The following is a 26790-nucleotide window of genomic DNA, read 5'->3' as shown; positions in this document are numbered from 1 at the left end:
TAACTATAGAAACAAAAGCTTAGACATAATGAAACATATATTTTCATCTGTATGAACTGCTTTAAAGTGAACTTAAATTCACTGAATAAATCAGGTAATCATAAAAATTCTCAAGCTTTAGGAACAGTTCCTATTTTCAACATCATTTGTTGAAAGCAAAATAAAAACTGTTATTTAAACAAGAGCGCCACATAGCGTTATAAATAGAGATACGAAACAAAAACTAGGCAAGCTCTCTCCAACCTTTTCAAATCTGGGCAAAGGAAAAAAACATTGACATCATTACACTCAATACAAGTCTCCCCAAAATGTATTTTTTTTTTTTTTGATAAAAGGAATCAAAGAAAATAGTGTAGCATTCACCATAAAGAAGTTTTATTTCTTAATTCATTCTACAGCCTGCATATCAACTAGTAAAAACTTGATTCCAAGTAAAGCAAAATAGCAAAGAATTCAAAAGCATTCGAGCAACTTGCACCACTTAGTTTTCTTCTAAACATATAGAAGAAACATTATTTGTAGTTGTAAAGAGCAGATGATCAGTATTTGAAGACTTCATTTAACAATTCAAAACAAACTTCTGTCTTTCCACTCACTAGGGAGTATTTGCCTATCTAGAAAAATCCAAGCAGAAATATACTACTGTTGATTTGTCACCACAAGTTTAATCTGAGTCTGAAAGAACATCAAAACCTTCTTGATCTCTTCTCATGAAGTTCTCTTCAGTGGGATTCCTTTATGAAGAAAAGGGAAATCTTCCTCCAAAAAATATTAAGTTATCAATAAAGAGAAGATATGTACAGCAGCCAGTAGTGCCTCTAGAACCAAAATTCCTGCTACCTGCCTTTTGTTACCAAACTCTTGCATAGCTTATTTTTTAAAGAATATAATAGGAATGTAGGGATAGTCACTAGAATGTAATCATACATTGCTTCCTTTTACTAGTCATGCAGGGGGCACACAAAATTAACAAGTCTTTAAATCAAAGATGTTAGAATATGCTACAGAGGCCTCACACAAACTACACAATATTGCTAGTACCAGGAAAGAAAAAGTTATCCAAAGAGCAACTAAAAAAAATCTGCCAGCTCTATAGCTCTTGGGAGAGAGCTATTCTACGTTAGAGAAACATGTTAATATTCCAACATTCAATTTCAGTACGAGTTTCTCCAGGAAGAATTTAAATAGTTTTAATTTATAAAATAAGCACCTACTATGAAAACAGACAATCCATTTTGCTGCTAGGCAAAACTGTTCTTTTCTAGTTTCTATTTGATAGTGTTTTCACTTTACTAAAAAAGCTTTTATTAAGATACCTACATTCACGTTTTAAAAACCCTGTGATCACTTTCACATGAGAGTGAAGCAACATAGCACAGCTATCATATTACAGAAATAATTTGGCATTGACTTAATTTAAAAAGCCAATCACACCTAAGCTTAGAGATTCTTTTATAAACTTATAGTATACAAAATCCCTCAAAATTTTAGTATTAAATAGACCTGTGATTCCCAGGTTTCTGAGATCAAAAAGATCAAAAAACGCACAAGGAAGTGCTTGTTGCCCTTCAGCCTGTGTTTTGCCATATTTCTTCATGGTCTTCCACTTCTCAATCTGAGATTGACTTCTCCAGTTGGGAGGAAAGGGACCGTCCAACTTACGCTCACCTTCCAGTCTACTGCTGCTGCTGACAGGGGGATTAATCTCAGCTATATATGTGCTCTTATGGCTAAGGAAATTTCTTGAGCAGCCAAGATAACTGACTACAAACTTGTAGCTTTCTGAATGTTTTGTCACTGCAGACCGCATTGTGGATTTCAGAAGAGGCCAAACTAGACTGCGTTAGTAAATGGAGAGAACTACTTCCTGACCCATATGAGTGTTTCAACCCTGTCTGTCAGGTAGTAGAGAGCTCTTGCTAAAACAGTCGATATCAAGATATGCTCCGGTATTTGCTGTTCTAGTACTCCAACACCTTTATTCTTCGCTAGGTTAATAGCCCTAGGCTAGAAGTATACTTTGAATTGTTACAAGAAATGTGTCATGCAGTTCAGTGCTTTGTTAAGGGTTAACTTCTGAGATTCTGTTCTAGAGTGATCCTCCATATCTAAGTAAACCATGAACCAAAGAATTTAAGAATAATCTCTTTCCATGACCCTTACCTAGTTCATATCATTCAGATAAATCTGTTATTGACTAAAAAATGCTCTCCCTTATCCACATAGAGACAAGTCAGTCTCCTAGGTACAACAGCTCAAAGGACTCATTTAACATTAACAGAAGCTGTGTTTTCTTGAAGTCAGGTCAACTCCAAATCTCCATTTCACTCAACAGTGCAAACACAAGAGTAACATTATCCAACAAATATTTTCATTTCAATTTAAGAATCAAGTAGCATAAACCCATCTTATTCATACAGAACAGTAATTCAGAAGCCACAACTGGCCAAGACTATAAACAAATACATGCATATACTGATAGGTTCTTCCTGTTTGAGTGTTATATAAGCACAACTGGTTTTAATGCATTTGTATTGCCAACATACTTTCTCTTTATGGTTTAGAAGCACTGAGGGGAACAAAACAATATTTTGAGTGACTTAAATGGTGTTTTAACTACAGGACTGAAGTTCCCAAACCCGTATGCACATGTGTACTGCTCTTAGAGCAGAGAACGATTTTTGCATTTAACTGCAAAGATAAAGAATGCATTAACCTGCATTTGTGACAGTTTTCTTCAGTAAGTTTTTGTAATGGTCAACTGTCACAAGCAGGAAATTGTCACATTTCACATCAGTAGAGCACAGTAAAGTGAACAGATATGATAGATTTGGGATCACGCTTTCCAGTAACATTCCCAAAAGGTTTAGGGAACTCTAACTATCAAAACAGTGGTTTCAGTACATCTCAGCCTTCTTAGCCTATAAACTCCAATCAAGTTAGTTACTGCATTTACTAAAAATAGAAACTTAATTCCTTACTCAGGCAAAGACTCACATTAAAAATCACATCAGAAGACAGTTTTTGCAGGATTCCAGCATCCTTCTACTGATTTGAATTCAAGTTCTCCCTAACATGTGCTATTATTCTTCAATTACATCTTCAGGGATGTGTTGAGGGAAACATAATAAAGTATTCCTCACAGGTTTTTCAAGTGCACAGTACTTCACTGCAGAGTTTTCAGTTACTTATTTCATATTTGGTAGACTGCTGCCAGGAAGGCAATGAGGAATACTATATTTCCACAGACATAGATTGTTAACACAATCTGTTTAAACAGATGACCCTGCAAGGGAAAAAAAAAAGTGTGTCAGCCTTTATGTTTAAAAAAACACTTCCCATCCCATAGCAGGTATTTACAAGTGTTGCCTTACCTCTGCTTCTGCAGATGTGAGTGACTGCAATATCTGTACTCTGTCATCCTCTATCAATTCAGCTGTTAGTAGGAAGAGAAAAGCAGTTATTTACTGTTAATTGTTTTGTGTTTAGATTGTTTAAACATTAGACTCATTCATCTAGTTCTAGGAATGAAACACTAACCTAAAGTTATTTTAATCACTCCTCTACTTGCCCCCTTACACCATCTGTTAAGATACCATGCTGCTTCAATCCTGCAAATGTCTCCTCTCTGCTTTAGATACAGGTCATTTACTTGTGTACAGTGATCTCCTTTCAGTGACAGCAGCCAGCAAGATTAAGAATTTCCAATGAAGTTACTATCAGTCTTAGACGTACTGGAGCCATAATTTCACTTTTGTTCCCTTGTTCACTCAAAATTGCAAGCATTTGTGGTTACATTTCAGATCATTTTGCTCATACAATATATCCATTCATACCAGTAAATTATGACAACAAAAAGAAGACTAAACCTGTGTGAATTAATCTGTGCTAGTCCTACCCCACCTGGGATCAGGACCACAGCAAGAGGTGATAGATTCTGGGAAAACACCTGCACATTTCAGTCTGCCCTATGAACTGTGATTTGAGAAATAAGAGGCTACCACTTGAGACAGCACAAAAACAATTTTTCTGTAACACATTAGTCTCAAAAACTGTTTTACTCCCATATCAATTTATAAAGAAGATATCACACCATTACTTGACAGTTATTCCCTTCAGCTTCTAAGTTAGGAGCCAAAACACACCTCCACAAATTCGATTCACTTACTTTTTTTTTTTGTCACAAATCTCACCAAGCAAGGTAAAAACAAGAGATTGGTTGGGCTTGTACCTTTCCGTATGAGACAGTAGCTGTGTATTTCAAGAAGAACATCAATACCAACATGCCAAGCTACAAAACCAATCATTGTATAGGTGTCCCATGGGTCTGGTAGGTCAAGTGCTGGTAGATCCATTCCCAAGAACATAGTCACCACTAGTCCGCAAAAATGAGATAGAGACATTCAGTACTGCATCAGTGCAATTAAAACAACTTTCTCACCTTTGGAAACAGATTTCCCACAGACTGCCTACAGTTGCTTGGGGAGTGAGGTTAAAGGAATCCTTGCAGCTAAAAAGCTTTTGCTGGGCAGGGTGGGTGTGGAAACAGGGAAGGAAGGAGAAGGCCAGGATGCCAAAGTAGTTTTCATCCTGCTCAGTGCCCTATGCAGTCACACAATCACTAGCATGTGTGACAACCAACAAGACCAAAGTCACCCGAACTTGTGTTTAAGCTGCCTGTGGAACCTTATGGAAATAGAATGAAGACCCAATTATGGTTATTTAAGTTAATAGTGAATTATTGAGCTATGTTACAATAAGAACACTATCCTCAAAAAATTCAAAGAGGAAAAGAGGACTCAAGATAAAAAACAGTTCCTCGCTATAAAGATCCTTAACATTTGTCTGAAGTATCTTTGGTATTAGATACCTTTAAGGTTGCAGCTGATGGCAACTTAAAAACTCATGCAGAAGATTGCCAACAAAAAGGTGGAAGGAAAAAGCATCTCTAGAGTTTATGTGAAGAGGCGGAAACCATGAGGTAAAAAGTAAGACAACATATTCTGAACCTACCTTAAACAGGGCTGAGCAAGTGAAACATGTTAAAAAAGGATTTAACTATCACCTGTGGTTTAATTTTATTTCAGAGTTGAAATGGCACAGAAGATCCCACGTGCTAAGAGTCAATACCTAGACGTCCAGATGCTTTAGATGAGCAATAGTCCAGATAATTAACGAAAGTTCCTTCAAATCATTTAAAAGGGAGTTACAACTTACTCTTACTCACCAGCTAGTATTCTAGCTGTTGTACCAGTACTCCAGTGAAACCAGTTAAACAATTGCCGCCTACAAAAATGAAGAAAAGCATTATGTTGTTTGGGAAAGTAATCTAAAATAAAAATCAAAGAATATTAAAAAATATTTTAAGCAGTAACAATGAAGTGAAAACATTACATTCTGTAACTGAGTGAGCTGAGTACCTTGGTGCATGAGGAGATGGTCTGAAACCTGCCATAAGTGGTTGAAAGATTGTGAGAGCCATCACAGTACAGCCGAGATAGGGATGAAAACCTGCTTGCTAAACATGAGACATTTTTTGTTGAGTATTATATCTATGTAAAGTTACAGGAAAAAACAAATGTTAATTTCATTTAAGCTTATAAAAGTTACGGTGGTGGAGAAGTAATGTGTTTAGCCTGGCAGAGATGACAGGACAGAACAAGCTGCTCTGCAGATGGATGGAGATGGTTCTCCCAGGTAGAAGAAAGACACTGATTAGTCCGCCCAGGATTTGCCCCACCTTTATGCTGCATTGAGAAATTCTTCCATGTAAACAGCAGACAGCATTAGCTTTAAAGTCTCCTTTAGCTACAGTTGTAAAAGAGACAACATTCTTCTGTGTTGCTAGAATTTGAAGTTTGCCTTCTCAATAACTTTTGCAACAATTCCCTTGACAACAGTTGTAACATTAGAATCAATGGACTTACTTCTCATTTATTTAGTCCTATTTTTACAATGAAGTTAAAAACAAACCACACACTTACTTTGCTCCAACCTCCTCGGTATATAAAAGGCAAAACAAAAGATATGCTTGTAAGCATGACGGTGGTCAGCATAAGCATACGATGCACCTAGAAAATTGAAGTCTGCTTTTAGAAACTATGGCTTTCTTAATACACTATTAAAATACATCTAATGATCTGCAGATAAGGATGTTCTTAGCTGCCTCTTTGGACTTTGCTTTTATTATTCAAGTCTGAATTTCCAATTTGCAGTTATTCCATTCTAAGACTAAAAAAAGAAAACCACACCAAGTTTGATCTCTTATTTCTTGAATCTAGTAGATTTAAATTTTGCTAATAGAAATAGAACATACAGCTAGGGGGAGATTTTGCCCACCTGAAACCACATCTCCTTTCCAAACAGGAATGAATGAGACCAGACAGGTTTGAAGAATCGTGCAACAATGACACCAATACTAACTGCGGTAATCCAAGCAACAAACATTAGTGCTCCTTAAAAAAAAAAAAAACACAAGTTAAACATAGGTCATTTAGCTGTATGCTAATACTGCTTCAAAGACCATATAATATTTTAGCCCATGTGTATACCATCAGAATTTACTGGTGATAAGTTTTTAATCACCTGGTTTAGACTACAATTTTATAACATTTATCTTGCTAGAGGTCAGAATCATCCATAAGAAGGATGATTAGACAACACCCTCAGCATGACAGAGCAACTCTAGCTACTTTGCCTTTCACATACATCCCTACATACAGTGAGAGATACTGTCTTGTTACCAATTCATACGAGAAAGAATGAGGGGTGACCTTTATTACAGGCTTTCATCAACAGGATGAATGATATTCTCTTATGCGCCTAGTTTACAGTCCAGTACTAGGAGAGAAAATTCACTTCAACAGCTCTGGACAATCAGTTGAAGGGTTTCTTATTTCAGATAGATCTAGACCAACAATGCAATGAAAATAAGTGAAACCAGAGAGAAAGGTGCAAAGAGAAACAAGTTCTAAGTAAAATTTAAGAGGAAAGGCAAACACAGATTCATTTTCCTAGGTAAAGAGAATCTTATAACTGTTTTGAAATGGAAAATTATTAATAGCTTAACTGTTTTGACAATCTCAAATCTTGCTACCCAACAGTAAAAATAAAGTGAATGACAAGAAGAAGAAATACATACTCAGCAATAGTGAGGAAAACTCAGTCTCAGCTAATTTTGAACTGGCAGTCAAAGCTAAGAGGTGCAACTTACCATGAGCCTTGATGAGTCTTGGGGACCGGGAACCTCCAATATCCTGAGGAACACCTGTGACATTGTACATTCCATTGGTAATTAGAGGCTGACGACGATGTTTGTATATTGGCCCACCTAAACAGTGACAAAGTAGTTTATTTAAAGCAGATGCGAGTCACACTTGTAAAGTGAGCCTATTCCTTATTCACGAATGTAAACCCTGTTACAACTATGGAACGTAATTATACAAAACCTCTAATGTGCAATATAGTAGGAACTTAACTTGTGAATTAAAATTTGAAGGTCATCTAAATTGTGTTGCATACTTAATATACAAGAACTTATTCAACCCTCTACAGAGAAGAGCATTCTCCACTACACACAAAATGGGAAGAATAATTTCCATTGATGCTATACTCCATTTTTTAAGAGGTATGGCTAGATCTTAAGAAGCTAACAGTTCTTAGCATCAAGTGCACATGCAACACAAGTATAAGTCGTGTTTAACTTTGAAAATCAGAGCCATGACCCAGATAGCCAGTAAAGACGACTGGACTAAATGCCTCTCTCAAATTTGGAAACTTGTGTCCTTAGTTCACATGCTACTTCTCAGCTAAGCTGTATCTTATGTTACAGTAACTCATTTAGAGCTGTTCAAAGAACAGCAACCAGGCAAGTCAAGTTTACCTTCACTAGCTTCCCCATCTGCCAGAAAGATATAATAACTGGCATCTAGATTAAACCTCTCTTTATATGCTGCAAGACGAATACTCCTTCTAAAAGAACACTGAAGAACACCATCGACAAGCCTCCATGACACATCTTCAAGTGCATTCTGTGAAACAGAAGATTTAATACTTAGTCTTTCCGGAAAAATAGGATTCGTTATTGCTTTTAAGGCTACTATTTGGGCTAATTTCAAATTAGCAAACACAAGCAGCATCCTATATCTCAGGTAACGAGATAAAACATTTCTTATGCTAATGCAGCCAAGAGGTCTTTTTCTCCCCTGCAATTCAGATGACCACAGTACAATAGCAGAACATAAAATATAAAAAAGTTCAGTTGGAAGGGACCTACAAAGACAGAGTTCAGCTGCCTGACCACTTCAGGGCTAACCAAAACTTAAAGCACGTTAGGGGCATTATCCAAATGCTTCTTGAACATTGACAGGCATCAACTATCTCACTAGGAAGCCTGTTCCAATGTTTGGTCACCCCTACAGTAAAGAATTTTCCTAACACCTAGTCTGACCCTAGGGGCCGATCATCACATTTTGGGTCAACTGCTTTCAAGATATACATTTATAGTAGATAAATGAACAGTCTTCTCCCATAGACCTGTTTAGCTCTACAAAAACAGCTGGAAGATAAGAATCCAGCACAACCATAAGGAAGCAGGTATAAAGGTAAGAACAGCAATCTAACAACGATGTACTGTAGAGATCCTGACTTGCTGCTCTTCTGTATTAAAGGCCCTAGTCAAGCAGATACTTCCAGCTTATGTCAAGACTTTTTTTTGTGATACCTTCTGCTGTACTAGTACATCAAAAGGGATTTGGAGAGTAATTGGTTTAAAATTAACCCCGTGCAAGTGACTCTTGCCGCTTGCAAAGAAATGACACAGCAATGATCTGAGGAAAGAAGAGTCTTGCATACCAACTTAGAAAGTATGTCAGTAAGTTAATGTAGCAACCTAAGGCTTAGATTTATTACTACAAGTTTTTAAAATTCACAGTGATAACCCCCTGCTTCCCTTCTACCCTCTAACCCAAGATACATAGATCACAACCTCAGCCCTAGCAAAAGGGTAGGGTTGCATAAGTCATTTGCACAAAGTTCCTAAATCACATAAATTCCCACTATGACTTCCTTCCTGGTAAATGTTACCTTCAGAAGTCTAACTTTCATTTTTGAGGAGGAACCCAATCAGTCTCAACTTAAAGAACTCTAAATCCAATTGACTGTTTACATTTGCTTTGTAAAATAAAAGCACAAAGCAGTAGCGTACCTTTCATCACTTCAAACCCACATTTGTCAAATGGTTTAGGTGTTTCCATGCATACCTCTGAATCCAACACAGGAGGTCTTCGTCCCTTCAGGTATGCAGTGCTTACACTAACATGGTGGTCCTCGTTAATACACAGATATGCATCATCATCACCCTAGAAGTTTGAGAAAAAGTTATTTCTAGACCAGTAAAGACCTATAATGACAATTTACAAAAGTCTAGCAAAAGACTCAAATCTCAAGCTGTTAAGCTGTATCCCAGCTTTCAAACACCTCAGTGGTACAGGGGAACCATGTTAAGTCAAACAGTAAGGCATATTATGATTTAACATGTTCCTCCCCCACCTCCAAAGTAACAACCATATTATCATAAGTTTCTTTATTTAAAATTTTAGTAAAACAAGAAAGAGATGGATGTTAATGGTATGAAAAACAACTTGTAACTAAAGAGTTTTAAAATAACTGTAAGTTTACAAATATACTGTTAAGAACAAATTGCTCTTGCAGTAGGAACATGAATAAAAAGCATCTTTGTGCAACACTTTATGGATTTCACATTTTCAGCATTGTCCCTTCACTTTAAAAGCAATTAGAAAAAAGAATCTTAACACTTTGTAAAGATGGGATTGAGTCACTCTCATATGAACAATGCTGAAATGCAAGTGGTTTTCAGAAAACAGCCATGCAAGTTCTGAGAGGTAGTGTTTTTTCTTCCTAGGTAACAAAGCAAAATTTATCCAACCAGGAATTTCAGTCAGCTACTCTGCTATTACTAAGGCTGAATTCAGTGAAAACAGGTATATCCACAGGGAGATTTACTGCAGAAATCCAGTCTCAAGCTAAGACAGCAAGCCTCTCTAAAAAGCCACCTGTGCTTTCTTTCAGCACTACAGGGAAGAAATTTCTTTGTTTGGAATCTAACCCATTTCCCATATGCATGTTTCCTGAAGCATCATTGAAACTCTACCAGGATCACAAAAGTAACCAGAGAAGAAGAAATAAGACACTCACCATCCACTGGTCATAGGACAATGCAAATGACAAGTACCCTTCACTGGCGCCACTCATTTCAATAAGTACCGAACTCTTCTGCAGCTGGAAGGATAAGAAAAGGCACGAAGCACTTCCAGGATCACAGTTTGAAGGATTCCTAACGCAGAACTTCACACTTCCACAACCTGATGCATTAAACTAGAAAACAAATCAAAAATAGGTCATAAGCAATGTGATTTCCTTTTCTTTTTCCCTTTGTAATGTACTGTAGAAGAAAGTATACAAGGAACTGGAAAGAAGTACCATCTACACCCACATACCAATTTCTTAACCCATCCCTATAGTTACCAGATAGGTAGTAAGTAAAATAATAGTGAATTCTAAGGTGTACTTTTATTTAAGGTTCTAAGGTGTACTTTTATTTAAGTTGAATTTTCATGTCAAAGACAATACTGCAGAATAACCTTAAACAGTAAAAACTTGAAAGAAACTTCCTTCAGTTTAATTTTAGAGAGGTCAAAATCAACTGCAGGATGAGGGCAGGAAGAAGGGAAGAGTTTTATTTCCTTTCTAAAGCAGTAACTCCACTGACAAGCAATGAGACAAGATATGTACTAGAAGTCACAATGTTATTCTGGATCAAGTAGTGATGCTTTTGCAATCCACTGAAATGTAAAGAATCAGTAGTAGAAGTCAGTAACATAGATGTACTCGGAAGTTTTTGAACCTGCAGTTACTGAATAAGTTAGGAGTCAAGACCAGAGTAAGTCTCTTCCCAGGTGCACAAAATTTTCATCTGGACTTTAGAAGGCTGATAGAACATTTAAAACTTAACCCACATGAGGCATGGTAACATTCAACCTGCAGAAGTTCAAGCAGCTAAACTAACACAACAGGGTAGACATCTATGTTCTTAGTCTGATATGTAAGTTACTCCTATCATCTTTCCTTTTCAATGGAAATTGAAATTTCCCGTTTCCCCATTTTTCCCTGTATCAATGGGACTTATTAAATCTCATTCATCACAAACATTAGAGATGGGATTATTCAGGTTTATAATTACTTACTGGCTTTGTTAAGTAGGAAACTGAATGTGATGTTGATATAGCCTCAGATGTCACATATAAGGGTGTTGTTGGGAATGGTGCATTAGGCTGAGAAACAACAGGACCAGGAATCTTCACCCAGAAAGTCCTGTATTTCTTCACAACTGTGGCTCTTAAAAAATAATACATGCACACTTGGTCAGTACTGTATACATTACCAGTTAAATGTTACTTTAAAAAAGAGCTCCTATAGTTTCTACAACATACTTGCTAGACACCTATGTTTATGCCAGCCCCCACCATTTCTAGCATTTTGAAATAAGAAAGCATTTCAAGGGGGAAAATTAACTTTAAAGCATCCTACTACATGCCCTACTAGATATAAAACACATTCATGTCTCTAGCATAGTCCATAGCCTCAAAAGGGTGATGTTTTTACACCTTGGCTTTTACCCACTAGTTCCAAAAAAAAAAAAAAAAGACAGTATAATGGGAGGTTATGTGCACCATTTTGTTAGGTACAAACAAAAAAATCTTACCACTGCATACCACATACATGAGAATTAAGCAGTTAACTGGAATTACTAAAGAAACCAGTCTCAGAATTCCCTTCTACTCTCCCCTCAAAACAAAAAAACAACCAATAACCTCCAAACTTTATGTAAAGAACAAATATCTATATTAATGTAGACTCTGCAGTAAGCGTTGACTTTTGGGACCATTAGTCTAAGTATACTTTTGCTGGTCAGTATTTGTCACAGACAATTGTACATGCTTATTTTATTTGCATTTTAATGTTAAAACTAATACTGGACTTACTTACAGAAATTGTACGTGTTTTGGTGCATTTCCAGGAGCAATCCAATAAACTTTTACATAATTCTTTTTTGCTTTACTTGTGTGACTGACTGCTGAATTCTGAAAATGTACATATTAAGAGTTACACAGAGGGTATTCACTAAAGACATTTCATTTAACACATTCATTACATAGGTTGCAGCTAAATTCTGAAGAGATATTGCACTGCTATACTGCACATATTCACTGTAAGCAACTTAAAGTTGACAACTAGCTTTTCCCTAGTCAGTCATGATCCACTCAGATGAAGTCTACCACTGAAATTCATACATACTGCCAAGCAAAGCCTAGAAAGGAAAAACTAGAGATCTTTTAGTCCAGAAGACTTCAGTGACAGAAGAGATCCCTGCAGTGTTTATGCAGAAACAGCGTCATAACACTTTTTGACACTGAGAACATGAAGGAACAGTGTAATGACTGTATAAAGAGAAGTGGACCAGTATTACAGAGAACAAAAATCAGTGTTCAGGTCAGAGTTACCTGCACAAGATAAACAAATCAGGCACAACACTGAACTAAGTCCTCATCAGAGAAGGCACAAAATATAACCCCATGGCATTGCAGCACTGCATACACATTACAGCATACATTAATTGGGGCAGGTGGAAAAAACAGAGAAAAAACATCCAGGAAGATTGAGATACTTTGTCCAGATCAGTTCACATGAGCATGAAGTTCAAGCTGGTTGCTGAAACACTAGTCAGTTCAGATCTCTTGCATGTGAAGCACGATGAATTAAAATAAAATGAATATTGAGATTGTGATCTAACCTGTTACTAAGGCAGCTCCACTAACACTAATTGACACTAAGAATAATGGCCTATTCTAGTGTTTGCTTTCGGTCAATTATTGTGGAAGGTTTCCTTGCTATGAGACATTATGTCCTTAACAAGCATGACAAACTGTTACTCTCTTCTCCAAAGCAAATAGAGCATGTCTTCTTTTTAAGAAGTACAATAAGCATGTATGCAGTAGAACATATCCATTGTTCACTAATTATGACTGCTGTATACAGTAGTCAGTAGTATTCTACCACCAGGAGCATTTAAATAGTTTATAAGAATAGACAAATAAAATTGCAGTAAGCCATGCCTCTATGCTGCAAGTTATAGCAATTTCCTGGGAGACTTACTGAGCTCAAAAATTATATAGCTTTGTACTAGACTACATCTGTAATGGGGCAGAACAAACACCCCAGTGCCCGATGTCCCATTTTAAGAAACTAGATTATACCTTGGTACGGCCACATGTCAGAAGCTGAGAATGTCTCCAGTCAACTAATATAAAGTAACCAACTGCAGGGCTATCCAAGTGTTCTGCATCCCGGGCTTGTATGAAAAATCCTTCAAAATCTGGTCCAGACAGGTGAACTGCAGCAATAATGAAAATAAAAGGAAGTTGAACATTCTCCAGAGGACAAATGAAGTGCCTCAGCAATGACCACTAGAAGCTCGTTTTACAAGCACCAAGTGGTTGCTGAAGGGATGGCCTGAACAACACAACTTTTTAAATAGATCTGCTGTATCTACCCAAGTAAATACATGCTGCAACACAAAGAAACAGTAAGTTAAACTCTTCAGTTATAACTGACACAATACCTTCTATAGTGTCCCCAGGTTTAAATTCAGTCCAATTAACTGTAATGATGTGCACAGGCGAAGGTTGTGGTGAGCTACCATGACAGGGTATCATGCTCATGCAGGCTTCTCTTACTCTCCCATTTGGATATCCGTTCACAGATACATAAAAGCAAATAAGCATCCAAAAACCAGAAGCCAGGCCAGGCAGCTCCATCTGAATAAAGTATGAGAGTTACAGGGAATTAAATACCACAAACATTTACATTGCAGGTCACCATTCATTCTTAGAACATGTTGAATACTAAACTTTAGAAGCACATTGAAAACAAAAGCCTGCATGAGAAAACACCATTCCCGTCTTCAGTAGCTACAATTCGTAAGTGGTTGTGATAACTATCAGACTTTGCAAGGACTTTCACAGATTGTGTTTCGGGCCATTTATATGGTCAAGAGTATAAGTACAGATCCCTTGATCCACCAGATGGACATTTACATCATCTTTTAAAATTTCTTTTATTTACAGCTCTCCCACTCTCTTAAAAAAAAATCAAAGTCCCTTAAACACATCTACAGGACAGATGGATCTTAAAATATTTTAATTGATGTATAAAGATCCACAGTACTGAAAAAATACCAAGCTAACATAATTCCCACTCATTTATTCATCATAGCTCCAAACTGCGCATTATTAGGACTGCCAACATGAGTTTCCACAACTCGTGTCTATTTCTTCACTTATGACAAAGAACTCCCAGGTGACAAGTTCTCCTTTCTGCAGAGAGACTGTGGTTACCAGATGTCAGAAATAGACTTTATACATGTAAAAGAGGATTTGGTATAAAAGGTTAAACAGAAATATGTTTAAGACAAACACAGGAGTTCCTTAGAACTCCTCCTTTTGAGTATTGGACCTCCAGACAATTAGTTCAACAATATCATTGCTTGCTATAATCTCTAAGGGAACAGGAGACATGAAAAACCATGTCAGGTAGTAGGACTGACCAGCCTAATACAGTTATAAGAACCCCCCTAAATTTCAGCATTCATCATATAATAATTTATTCTGAAACAATGCTGTTTTCAAGAAAGCTGTGGTAATTCTTTTGTTGTTCTGCAGCATGCAGGGTTTACAGTTGCACCCACTATTTGCAGAAAGTCTTAGCCAACAAGAAAAAGCATTTGTATGTCCAAAGGGGCTGGGAGAACTAAGATACGATCCTTCCAATCCTTAGACAAAAAAATTATCAGCTCTAGAGGAACACGGACCAGGCAAATAAGCCTGCTTTCTGTCCATTCTGCACTAAGTGATAAGAAACACCAGGTTAAGAAGTTCCCTGATAGCACGCATGGTTGTGAAGATAAGCAAGACACAGAGATGTTTCAGACTCAACTCTGATATCTACAGGCAGTCAAATAGAAACAAGACATATCATTAGTCTTACACTCTAAGAGTAATCATTATTAACTTTTCCAAAGTCCTCGTACATGCAGTGCTAAACATCCAAAAAATCCAGGGCAAGGCTACATTCATCTTTCAATGTAAGAGCTCCTTCTCAACTTCATACCAGTAAACAAAATCTAGGGGATGGTGATCAAACATTTCAGGAACTAGAACAAGAAGATCACCACTCAAATCCTCCTCCAAACACCCAAGATAAAAATATGATAGTATCTATAACTTCTAGTTAGTCAATGTTTTCTTTTAGTTCTAGTATCCCCCCAAGCTATCACAAATCTACAGCAACGTGATTTTATTTATAAGTTAAAGTCTATAGGAAGCTAAAAACTAAGCTTCTGTACTATAGTGGTATTAAAGCAGCTTACATGTACAAGAGAAATTATCAAAACACATTGCTGCTAGAAGAGATAATGCTACATATCACAGAAAAAAAATAGGTTTGCATTCTAGTTTAAGTAGCAGAGGATGTGGTAGGGATTTAAAGTGAAACAAGTTCTGCAGCAGACTCACTCAACTCAAAAGCTGGCAGAAAAGAAAAAATAAGTGGAGGAAAAGGACAAAATGCCAAAACCTGAGAAAAGTACTGTACTGAAAAACAGTATTTTTTTTTCTTTAATAGGGTTAACTATAGAGGAACAATCTTCTCTATACACTTTCAAGAATCAAAGTGAGATCTTACAAAGAATAGTACCTCCCAGATTAGAATATTGCTTTAAACAACAGTTATTCAGTTTTCCCCTTTAACCTGGAAATATATTCTGGCACTCCCCATTTTCTACCTACACAGCTAAAGAGGCAGAAAGACAGGAAGCACTCAGCACACTCATAACAGCAATCATTCTGCTGTTAAAGATCCTCTCTGTATGTTTTCAGAAAACATCTCGCAAACTAATTATAGACCAAACAGTATAATAGGTCACAATTCTAGAGAAATCAAGCTTTAAGAGATTATTCCTTAACTAGCTTCTTCAGATTGAAGAACTCTGGACTTTAATTCCAATACCATACCAAAAAACCTCTTTCATAACATGCAATCCTTTCCATAACCTAATATTTAAGATAATAATTTAGGAAAGCAAAAAAAAAAAATTACTAGAAAGTCCTCATTACAGACAGGTTGGGTTCAGGAAAGCTGAAGTGTAATGCGAATCATGCTTAACTTCATCATGAAAGAATAAGTGCCTTTTAAAGAATAAAGTAAAAACCAAAATAAGCTCCTTACCTCGTGTCAAAAAGAACCTGAGAGGCTGATCAAAACTATCTTAGAGAACTCATTCATCCAGTTATTCTACTCCTCCCATAAACATAGCTGAAATTAAAAAATGTTCTAATAAAGGTGAATCAGCAGATGTCAGCTTGATTGTATTCTCTAGAAAAGTGAATAAAAAATCTGACTGAAAGTGAACTACGTGAAACCCTTAAACCACTAAGTGTGGCCATGAAACGTAGATTCAAAATGAGAATCTGATTCTGTTAACTCAAGTTTTGAGGCATGCAAACAGTGGAATGGTCTGCTCTTACCTACAGCATTTGAAAATACTGTTTCCACTCTAAGTTATTATAGCTTGTTGATTTGAGAACCTTTGGTCATAGTGACTTATTTACAAACCTTTGAAATACAACTCCTTGACAAATAGATACTACAGCATATCACATCGTTACTATATGGAAGTTATCCAAACCACTATGTTTTGTACCTTTACTTTCAAATAAAAATATTCCAACACCCAACAGTTCGAAGCATGACTACAAACATATTCCCTCCTTCACACCCTCCCACCCTCCTGCTTCAGTATAACAACTCACCCCCTCACCCTGCCCTGGGAGGGAAGGCACAAAAGGAGAACTTCATTACCATTAAGAAGGGGCTCAAATAATGAGAATGTCAACTACTGATTATTTCATACAGAACTTGATTATAACTGTAAAATCCAATTTCATGCAGGGATCAGTCACTATTAAGAACTGAGAGACAACATATGAAGTGACAGTGCTGGCTGAATTTGAACTGGAGTTTCAGTGAAGCATCACTTGAGTTACCACATGTTACTTGGCATTTGTTGGACAGGTCAGAACCCAAGAGAAAGAGCTTCTAGTGAGAGCACCCTTTTGGGGAACCTACACTACATATAAGTCACAAGGAATTTGGGGGAAAGGCACTTAGAAGAATCAGAATGCAGTCCTAAAGGCATGGCCCGTTACTCCAACAGTAGTGGGATGTGGGTTGCAGGTCAGTTATTTTTAATAACATGTGGCTCACTGAAAACCTACAAAAGATAGTCCTGAAAGAGTGAGCTAGAAGCCACCTTTCAGCTAGCAGAAACCTTGTGATGGGCTTGAACTTTAACTATTACAGATGTTCTTGTCAAAGTAATTGTCTTTGGCTTTACCTCAAGAGACTGCCTGGAAAGACCAATTGCAAAGAGAAAGATAGGTTTGTTCAACAGCATCTACCAGCTTGTGTAAAGCAACAAGTGTAGCTGTGTTATCTTGACAGAACATCCGAAATTTACCATCTCATTTACGCAGGAGTCACCTCCTTCTCCTTTAAGTAAAAAGAAGGGAAAGATTGGAAGCAAGTGGGAGAATTGAGAGTTATAATTGTAGAAACAGATTTTGAAAGAGCCAGAACCAACCATACAGTAAGCTACAAATAAGACTGAAAATTTGCAGTGGGTCACGCGGCTTTAAAAAGTAACTGGATTGCTAGGAGGGTTAGCTAGGCAGGCAGCATGTAAAGCATGGGAGGAAATTACACTGTCTTTTAGGTGGACAACTTTAACACTGTCAAACTTCAAAGACCAAAAGCAGTTGTATATTTTCTCTCCCAGGAAGGGGGAAAGAGAGAAGTCCTGGTTACCTGCCTTCAGCTGGCTAATTTAGTAGCCTAATTTAGATATTTGCTGTGTGGCTTCAGAATCAACAAAACAACTGAAGAATTAAAACTAAAGAGATATATCTCATTTTTGCACTTACCTACAAAGAGAAATTTATAAATACACACTATCTGTAAGCTTTTTTTTCCTGTTATCAGCATGTTCCTGAGGACAGAGGCAAAGAGAAGGTCCATACTAAATTGGTACTTTTTTTTTTTAATATCTATTCCTTCCTGTGTTTAAAAGGGTCCTAGTCCCTGCAGGTAGTGACAGGAAAGCAAGCCCTAGCAGTCTAGTTCCTCAAACACATAATGCCCACGCACAAAGGATCTCTTCACAGAAGTTGTCTTTCAGCTATTTGACAGAACTTCACTAGCTGCATAGTATGAAACCTAAAACTAGTTTCAGAGAGAGAGAGGACGGGCAAGACAAACATATTGCCAAGCGAGAGGTACAAAAAACATCATGGCCAAAACTTTTCTCCTGAACACCACAAGAGAAGAGGGCAAGCAGAAAAGGAAGAAGCTGTCTAAAGCAAAATAAGCTGTATAAACAGGTGTCTGCCCACATGATACTGCGCTGTGTCTCTTTAGAAACACACTTGTACAAAGCAGAAAGCCTTGCTATTCAAGAGTCAATTTCCCTTTGAGAAAGAGAGAGGTCAATTTCTCCTGCTCCTTTGAAAGTTACCATATCAGATTATCCGGTTTTTGCCCTTACTCGTGCAGCTAGCGTTCACATTCACAATAATTCATTATCCTTTCAAAATTAAGAAGAAAAAACACACAACCACAAAATGACAAAACATGTACACCTCAGCCTGTTGGTCTTCCTACTCTGACAACTTTGAAAGATAACTAAGACTTCTGGTTTAACTTTCTTCACATTTAACTTTAAGCTTAAATGCAGGTGCTAACTTTACAGCCAGTCCTTCTGTTACATTGACAGAAGTTCAAATAAAATTGCCATTAGCTTTCTACTTACAGTAAGAAAGCTTATAGGTACATCATAACTTCTATTTGGTTCACATCTCACAATATTAACCTTTATCACATGCAGGATCAGAGGAAGTTCTTCTGCAACTAGAAACAGGACCCAGACGCTAAAAAAGGAAATATTTATTAGTGTTCTTTACCTCAGGCAAACATTTTTTTTTGTTGCATCCCCAGCTAAGCCCACAAGACCCCTAGATTTCAGATAAAATGCATGAAGTTATCATGAAGCACTGACCCCACAGCTTCATTTGCTTCGAACTTCCACATACCTCACAACAGCTTTGCATTGTCATTACTTTAATTACCTTCTGATGCAGTTAAAGGAAAAAAACAAGGAAAGAAAAAATTTTGATACCTTATTACTCTAAGCATAAATTGTCATAAATTTACAGTATGATTTTAAAGCTTATTATATCAAAGAGATATTTTCTTTCAGAAGAAAAATAAAGAAGTCTTAAAGAGGAATTTAAGCTATTTCTTTTTTCCACCCTCCCTCATATTCACCATGAATGAGCAAGAGGCAAGGATTTCACCCTGTTTGGTGATTGATTTTGATTATTTAATTTTATACGGGACAACCACTCTGCATACAAACTGTTAGGGCCCCAACCCCGCAAGCTTGTAAGTATGCAAAGAACCCTTTAAGGTGCATACTATCCTAAAAAGTAGCATAAGTTTAGTTACACTCAACAAACAATTTCAACTACATCATCAACTGCAGCAGTTACCACGTGGTTACCTCCTATGAATATTAACAAAGAAATAACATAAGAAAATACTCTTATAGCACTAAGAAGCAAGGAACATGCCAGGGGCACATGAACAGCATGACTTTCAGATGCAATAACCCTGCGTTTACCTTTAGAATCTTTTCTAGTATTTAAAAAGATATTAGGGCAAAAACAGGTCAGAGTTCTGTCTAAAGCATTTCAGAAGCGCTTACATTAACGGCAGCAGTTAGGTGCTCAGAAGGGCCCCCCAGCTTTCAGTTTGCTTCACGATTGCTGCCGACTGAAAAGCACAAGCAGCTTCCAGGAAGTTTGCTGTAGCCGCGCTCCCTGGTGCCGGTTAACTCACGACCCCCAGCAGCCCCATGACCCCTCCGTCCCCCCCAGTCACCCCTCACCTGCCTGCTCGACCCCCGCCGCCGCACCGGGCGCTCTTCTGGTGGCGGCGCCGGGCGGGGCGGGCACCGGGGGCGGCACCGGCAGCGGGGGCGGTGCCCGGGGGCCCCAGGGGCCGGGCCGGGGGCAGCCGCACCGGGGTCTCTCCGGTGTGCGGGTGGCCGAGGTGTTGCGGGGTATCTGGGGCCTGCAGCCAGTCCTGCCTCGCGGGTTTGACTAAGACCTCGCCCTTGGAAAAGCTCCGCTGAGCCGAGCTTGTTGGCGTTGCTGGGTATAAGCCGCAGCCTGTTCGTACGGGTGTGCTTTGCTGCCATAAAGGCGTTCGTAGGGTGGAAACCCTGCTTACAGGCCCGGCAACAGTCAAGCTCCAAGTTTATGCAGACTACACTAGGAACTCATATCTAAATTTTTTTGAAGATCTGATTTTAGGGTCTTGACCCATTGACATAACGAGGTCTATACCTCTGAAACACTGTTAGAAATATAAACTATATGGAAGTCTGCAGATCTGCAAGGAGGGATGAAAATGCAAGCTACAATGCTGTTGGAAACTACAGAGAATTTAGAAAAATATATTAGCTTATATGTGAAAGGTAAAGTAGGTAAGGAAAGGAATGCTGCTTTGCATCTCATTTTGTATTACTTAGCTAGGCGTTAGCTACTGCAAAAGAGCTATAAAGCAAGAAAAGTAAGAGACAACAATTATTGTCTTTAACTAGTGAGTACAAGTACCTCTATCCTCCTGCACAGACAGTCACCAATCTGTCTGGAAGGATTCTTTTCAAATATATGAATCTCTCTACTGAGAGAAAAAAAAAATCAATAGTTATGCAGACTTAATGAATGTATTCTTATGACAGAATATTGCATGTTAATTTGTTCTTAAGTATCAATAGTCAAGTAGTATTAAGGAAATAAAATGCATTAAGATATATGAACTATAAAAAGCCCACGGATTTATCTTCTTTGTAAAATGTACTGCAGTTATAGCTGTGTTAACGTGCCCATAACAATGCTACACTTATTGCAAAGCAGAAGTTTCTACCCTAACCATATTATTCGTTAGAGACACAGAGGGCTGGCAGTTGGTTTTTAATCTTACTACAAGCCTGAAGAGAGACAAAGTTGTATAATCTGCTATTGAACTACACCAGAGGATGACTATGGCAAGTGGCAAATGAATTCCTTTGTTCTGTGTCCTGGAACATATCATCAAATATAAAGAGAAGCTGATGACTTTTTTTTTTGCATGGTTTCTGGCAAGGCCATAAGGAAGTATCTGAAAGCTTATAATTTTGAGAACAACAGCAATTTTACAAAGCAGACTGCATGCCGAGTATTTCAAGGGGAATTTGTGTTGCTTAAGAACTGAGGAAACAAGTAAAACATATAATTTTGGAAATTAAATAGTATGCAGTCCAATATTGGCATGTACTTATAGCTGTGCTATTTTTTCAAGCCCAAAGGAATATGGAAAACAGTAAGCCATTGCAGCTAGGTCTGAACAGGCCCCATGTTGTTATGTGGTTCCTTGCAATCAAATTTCCTCCTGGCTGGTAAGCAAATTATACAGCAAAACTGTGGAATTCTGTAAGGCCAGCTCTTGCTCAAGTGCCATATATGAGCACTAGGCAAATGGTTTCTCTGTGTTACTGGTGAAATTACCACTGCAAGACAGCACTTGAGTTCAAATCAAGAGATTTTCAAGTTTTTCGGCTTTACTAGCTTAGTTATGTAAGTATTAGGGAAATAATGACAATAACATTATCTTAAGAAGACTTTTTCCTACAGTGTAATTTTCACATGCTTTTCTTTCTTTCCTTTTTTTTTTTCCCCAGTGAGAAGGGAATCTCGAGTCATGGAAACAATCCTGACCATTTAAAAGGAAATAAACAATGGTAAAAGTCACAATGTAGGATGAAATATTTTTCTCCATACTTAATTAATTCTTTTTCCTTGACCTCTGACACTATTTAAAACTTACCAGTTTTATCAACTGATCTTACCTTTGGCCTCAAGAAATACTCTTTTTATGTATTTTTTCCTTTGGTCTTTCTTTCTATCTGGTAATCAGGCTTCCCTATTTTCACTCAGTTTTAAATGTTTCACATTACATATAACAAATAACACTGGGAAATGTATTTGACAAAAATATTTGTTTACCCAGAGGTAAAAGTGAAATTTACTGCCTTTAGTCAATTACACTAAATAGCCACCTGGTGGCATTAGCCACTAAGTAAAATAAGGTTTTCTACTCACACTACACAGAAATCTACTTTGTTCTTGTGTCTATTCTGATTCATCAACAGCTGAAGTACACTTGTTGGATACTGTCTACCAAAATGAGCAACTACTTTGACTTAAAGAGAATTTAAATACAGAAATATTCCCTTCCTTATCTGAAATGAATTAATTGTGGTTGCCAATATCAATTTGAGCCAGGTCTGTGCAGGCGTTATGATGCAATAGCAACCTGCCACTTTACTGAAAGTCCATGCTTAATTCAAAGCACATCATAATTAAATCAGTTGATAAAGGGCTGTAGTAAAATCATTTTACCCATTTCATGAGGTGTGGGCCATAACATTATATGAAGCAAACTACTGAAGTTTTCTGACAAAGGTACTGAAATATTAACCTAATTGAGTTTTCTGTTTTCATCATTTCTGTGGTGTTGTTTTTTGTTTTGTTTGTTTTAATTATTAATTTCACTGTACCTGAGATCCTATTATCCCATTTCACAGGGCACAACGAGCTTCCTAGCAAAAGCACTAACCAACAACTGCCTCAGTTTAAGGCACTTAAAACTGGATTACGTGGAACTACCGGATGAATTGAAACCTAGTATAATGCTCTTCCATACACTGACGAGTTTTTTTGCTACCCAGTCCCAGTTCCACCTCAAGTTCCACTTGACAAAACATTATTATAGTTACTTTAGGAATAGGATCTCTGAAGTCTTAGATCTCAACATATCTCACTAGTGTTAACTGGAATGATTTACAGTAAAATAAAAATGCTGGTAGTGATTCAGTAATCAGGTTTAATATGTCCTACATGTAAAACAAAAATTAGTCTGGTCACCCCATTCTCATAAGACCATTAATATCAAATTTATGTGAAGCTCTTATCAAAAGCACAGTAAAATGTATCAAAGTCTGTGAAAAAAATATATTAATAATAATAAAATTATATTTGGACTTCTTTAAAGATATATGCATTGAATTTTGTGGTTTTCTATTTAAATATATATATATTATCAGTGTAATTTTACACAGAAGTTGAAGCAGAAAGCGTGTTTTTTTTGAAGCCAACAAGTAGAAGAGTGGCAAAGCTAGGATTAAAAACAAGACAAAAAATGTTTCAGCAGTCCAAAAATTCACGATGACACCAAGTTCATCTCTGAAAGGTCAAACCAATACTGCCAAATGACTAGAGTAAAGGGCATTTACATGTTCAGTAAGAACAAACTGCAGAGGCTAGTGCCCTAGCCCCTTCATCTTATATGAATTCTTACTTATAAAAATATATTTTTTTTCACCCTACTGTTTATTCCCTGCGTATCAGGCTATTGCAATCTGATTAGTTATTTAGAAGGGATTTAAACAAAGAAAGAGATAAAATGGTCTGGAGGTGACCAGCTGAATGTTCTGGCCAACACTTTCTCTCAATACTAGACTCTAAAGTCCAAGGCCACATGTAAATTCCAGCTGGGCATGTAATGTGTTTAAGAACAACACTTGTTTTCAGCCACTGCGTGGCAAAGATCCAACTCACAGAAAAGGCCGCAATCTAACCAAATTGCAAAGATAAACTTTTAAAGAAACAGAGCTTTCTTTCAAAATCAGGTTTGCATTTCTGAAGGAGATCTCCCCATTAGAAGACAACAGCTAGCCCTAAGATTCAACACCTTTGAAACTTCCTGTTGTTTGAATCATCATATAGTGTTAATTCATGGATTTACAGGTCAGAAGTGTGGGACATTGAGAAAAACTGTGCTATCACTTTAAATTGTATAAAGTCAAATATTTCCTGCACGCAGGCCAAAAGAATCTGCTTATAATTTTAGCCTGAAGTTCAGTTAAGTTCTCTCTGTGTTAATTTGCCTTTACTGTTGTTATTGGAAGCTATTCTGATATTTAAAAAGAAAAAAAAATACTGTCATGCAAGTACTCTACTTTGCTACACTTTGCAGTCAATCTTTAAAGTAGCCATGAGCAATATGACTTAGGTGTGATCTCACATCTAGCAAATAGGCCACCCAAAGCATATTGAGGCCACTGCTAGGATAAGTATTCTGTAATACTGGGGTGCAAAACAGAAGGCAGGAAGGGAGGGAGTACCAAGAAGATGAATATAAAAGAACTGAAATATTCTGGTATGAATATGTTTGAAAAAGTCCTGATCAATGGCATTGATCCACTCTTATTTTGAAGCTACTATTGATCTTTTCCTGCTGTGGTGTATGGTATCACACACACAGAAACTGCAAACTGAAGATGAAACAGCACTGTGAAATTCACCATTTAGATGCCAGTGTAACAAATACTATTCATGACTGCTGTTAACTGTGTCCTATGTGATATTTGCAATGCTAAATGGTAGCACTTGCACCTTGATCTTTTGGTGGTGTGATTCCCATATGCAGAAAGCATATTTATAATTTACCACTGCTGAATTAACACAGGCCCAAAATCTTTGAGCGATGTGACAGCATATCAGGTGATATGGATGGAGAAAGGATTAGGGCAGTCTCTTCTGCTTTCCTGATTAAACTTCATCAAGGGATCTGGTATATTCATTCAGTAAATTTGTAATAGTCCTTTTTTATCATATTGAATTGAAAGTTAATGAAATTATCCTGTTCTAATTATTAAGTGATTTAATAATACTTAATGAACATCTTTGCTCTATAGCACATCAAGTCCTTCATTTAGACTGTTGATGTCTGTTCTAGCTACTGTGATAAACGTTGGTCAAAATAACTGCTTTAGGGTTTGGAATCAGGAGGCTCTATGTTAGTTTGGTTTCCTACTGAATTTTGTCATGTGAAACTTAACAATCCTTTAACATAAACTTGGATACATTTCAAAAACTGTCTGAATAGATATGCTAGCAGAGACATGTCAGTGCTGACCTAGTAGCTAGAGTAAGGTGAGTTTCCCTGCTCACAGTGGAAATTCAAGTAGGGAAAACAGAACCCACATTTGGAAATTTAGTAGCACTGGTGAAATTGCATGCATGAATACCCTTCTAGTTTAAAATGTTTTTCACAAGCACATACTTTAAGGTAACTATTTATCCAAGGGACTCGGTTACATGGGTATTATTTTTATTTCCTGTCTTAGAACTGTTCACTGCTTAAGCAGCTCCCAAGACTTCTAAATCCTTCTCTGTTTTCAGCATGACCCAGGCCACTAGCTAGCCTGGAGGAAAAGGCACTGGTGCAAGGCTCTGTGGCAGCACAACTGCAAAGTCATTTCTGGATACTGAAGCCTGCTGAGGACCATAGCAAATATACAGTCCAGATCTCTTTCAGTTACTGTTGACTTTGTTCCTGTAATTCCTGTACCTGTTGGAACTTCTTTTATTTCCTTGCTAGGACACTTCCAATTCAGAGAAAACAGGTAGAGTACTGACAGAGCTGGGCTTCTGTTGAGCACAAGTGTGTCCTGTATACAAAGCATGCAGGTTTAGCAAGCCGGGTAAGGAATAAGGAGGCTGGGAAGAGCAAAGACGAAGGGAGAATCCCATTGGGCACCCTGGAAATATCCACGTGAAACAATCCAGACTGAATCATCCACTCACACAGTTCTCCTAACAGGGTTGGGAGAACATGCAGGGGGAGCTTTTCTGAATAATTTTCCCTCAGCCTGTCTAGGGAATGCCTGGGGAATAAAACTTGATATTTTCACTTACACTGTGAAAACAACGATATCAAAAATGTTAGCTGTAATGAGGAAAAAAGATGCCTTAGAATTTTCTGTGGGAGGAGTGTGTGTGTGGGGGGAATTACCTACCAAAAGGTAACAAACTGAGTTTGAAACGGTTGGAATTGCTTCCAGAAACATCAAAGCCCTTCAGCTGTCCCTAAATGCATCTTAACTGGATGAATACGTTGCAGCAAGACACAGCTATAGGGTGCATGGGATGACTGGAAGTAAATGGTTAAGTCTAAATTGCTTTGTGGTCTTCTCATAGTTCCACAAATATATTACCTTGGGAGGGAATGATAAACAGTGTAACACAGTGACTGTAAATTGAGAAGCAAAAACGTTTCTTATAGAGTTCTAGGCCACAAAAATAGACTGACCTTCCGAAGCTGCAAGCCTGACCTTTACTGTGGGAGCAGCTAACGGCTGCGGTGGCGGGAGGCCTGAGGCAACGGCTGCGGGTACTGCGGGTACTGCAGCGCGCAGCCATGGCAAGGGCAGCGTCCTTCAAAGTCAGGGTGCTCTTTTTTAAAACCAGCACCTCACACCTCGGCTACAGAAAGCCGGTGGTTGCGGGTGCCCGAGCCCCTGTGGCGAACAGACCCTGCGCGGGCACCACCCTTTAGCAGGGGGCTCAGCCCAGCCGCAGTCCCACAGCGCTGGGGACGGAGCCGACCCTCAGGGACCCGCTCGGATGGGCCAGGCTTGGCCGCGCCCCCAGG

At 37.8% G+C, this 26790-nt stretch overlaps 1 protein-coding gene across 13 annotated transcripts; it reads right to left on the bottom strand.

The window, feature by feature from the left end:
• Window positions 1-348: 348 nt before the first annotated feature.
• FRRS1 (ferric chelate reductase 1) lies at window positions 349-26585 on the bottom strand. Of its 13 annotated transcripts, none has more exons than XM_080602456.1 (17): window positions 26449-26570; window positions 19001-19118; window positions 13700-13895; window positions 13335-13471; window positions 12067-12161; window positions 11265-11415; window positions 10216-10395; window positions 9261-9359; window positions 7883-8030; window positions 7214-7330; window positions 6340-6455; window positions 5985-6071; window positions 5421-5518; window positions 5228-5286; window positions 4232-4375; window positions 3375-3436; window positions 349-3286 (listed from the first exon to the last, which is right to left on the bottom strand). In XM_080602456.1, the coding sequence occupies exons 1-17, from the start codon at window positions 26556-26558 to the stop codon at window positions 3194-3196; spliced, it is 2010 nt and encodes a 669-aa protein (XP_080458582.1). In that variant the 5' UTR covers window positions 26559-26570; the 3' UTR covers window positions 349-3193. The 13 variants fall into 13 exon arrangements, with proteins under 13 accessions (XP_080458582.1, XP_080458574.1, XP_080458579.1 ...); XM_080602448.1 differs by lacking the exon at window positions 26449-26570 and adding an exon at window positions 20142-20919; XM_080602453.1 differs by lacking the exon at window positions 26449-26570 and adding an exon at window positions 20142-20915 and having other exon boundaries at window positions 19061-19118.
• Window positions 26586-26790: the final 205 nt, after the last annotated feature.

Source organism: Anser brachyrhynchus, assembly GCF_964034855.1.
Source record: "Anser brachyrhynchus genome assembly, chromosome: 8".
Taxonomy (NCBI): domain Eukaryota; kingdom Metazoa; phylum Chordata; class Aves; order Anseriformes; family Anatidae; genus Anser; species Anser brachyrhynchus.
This window is presented reverse-complemented; position numbering and strand designations above follow the sequence as displayed.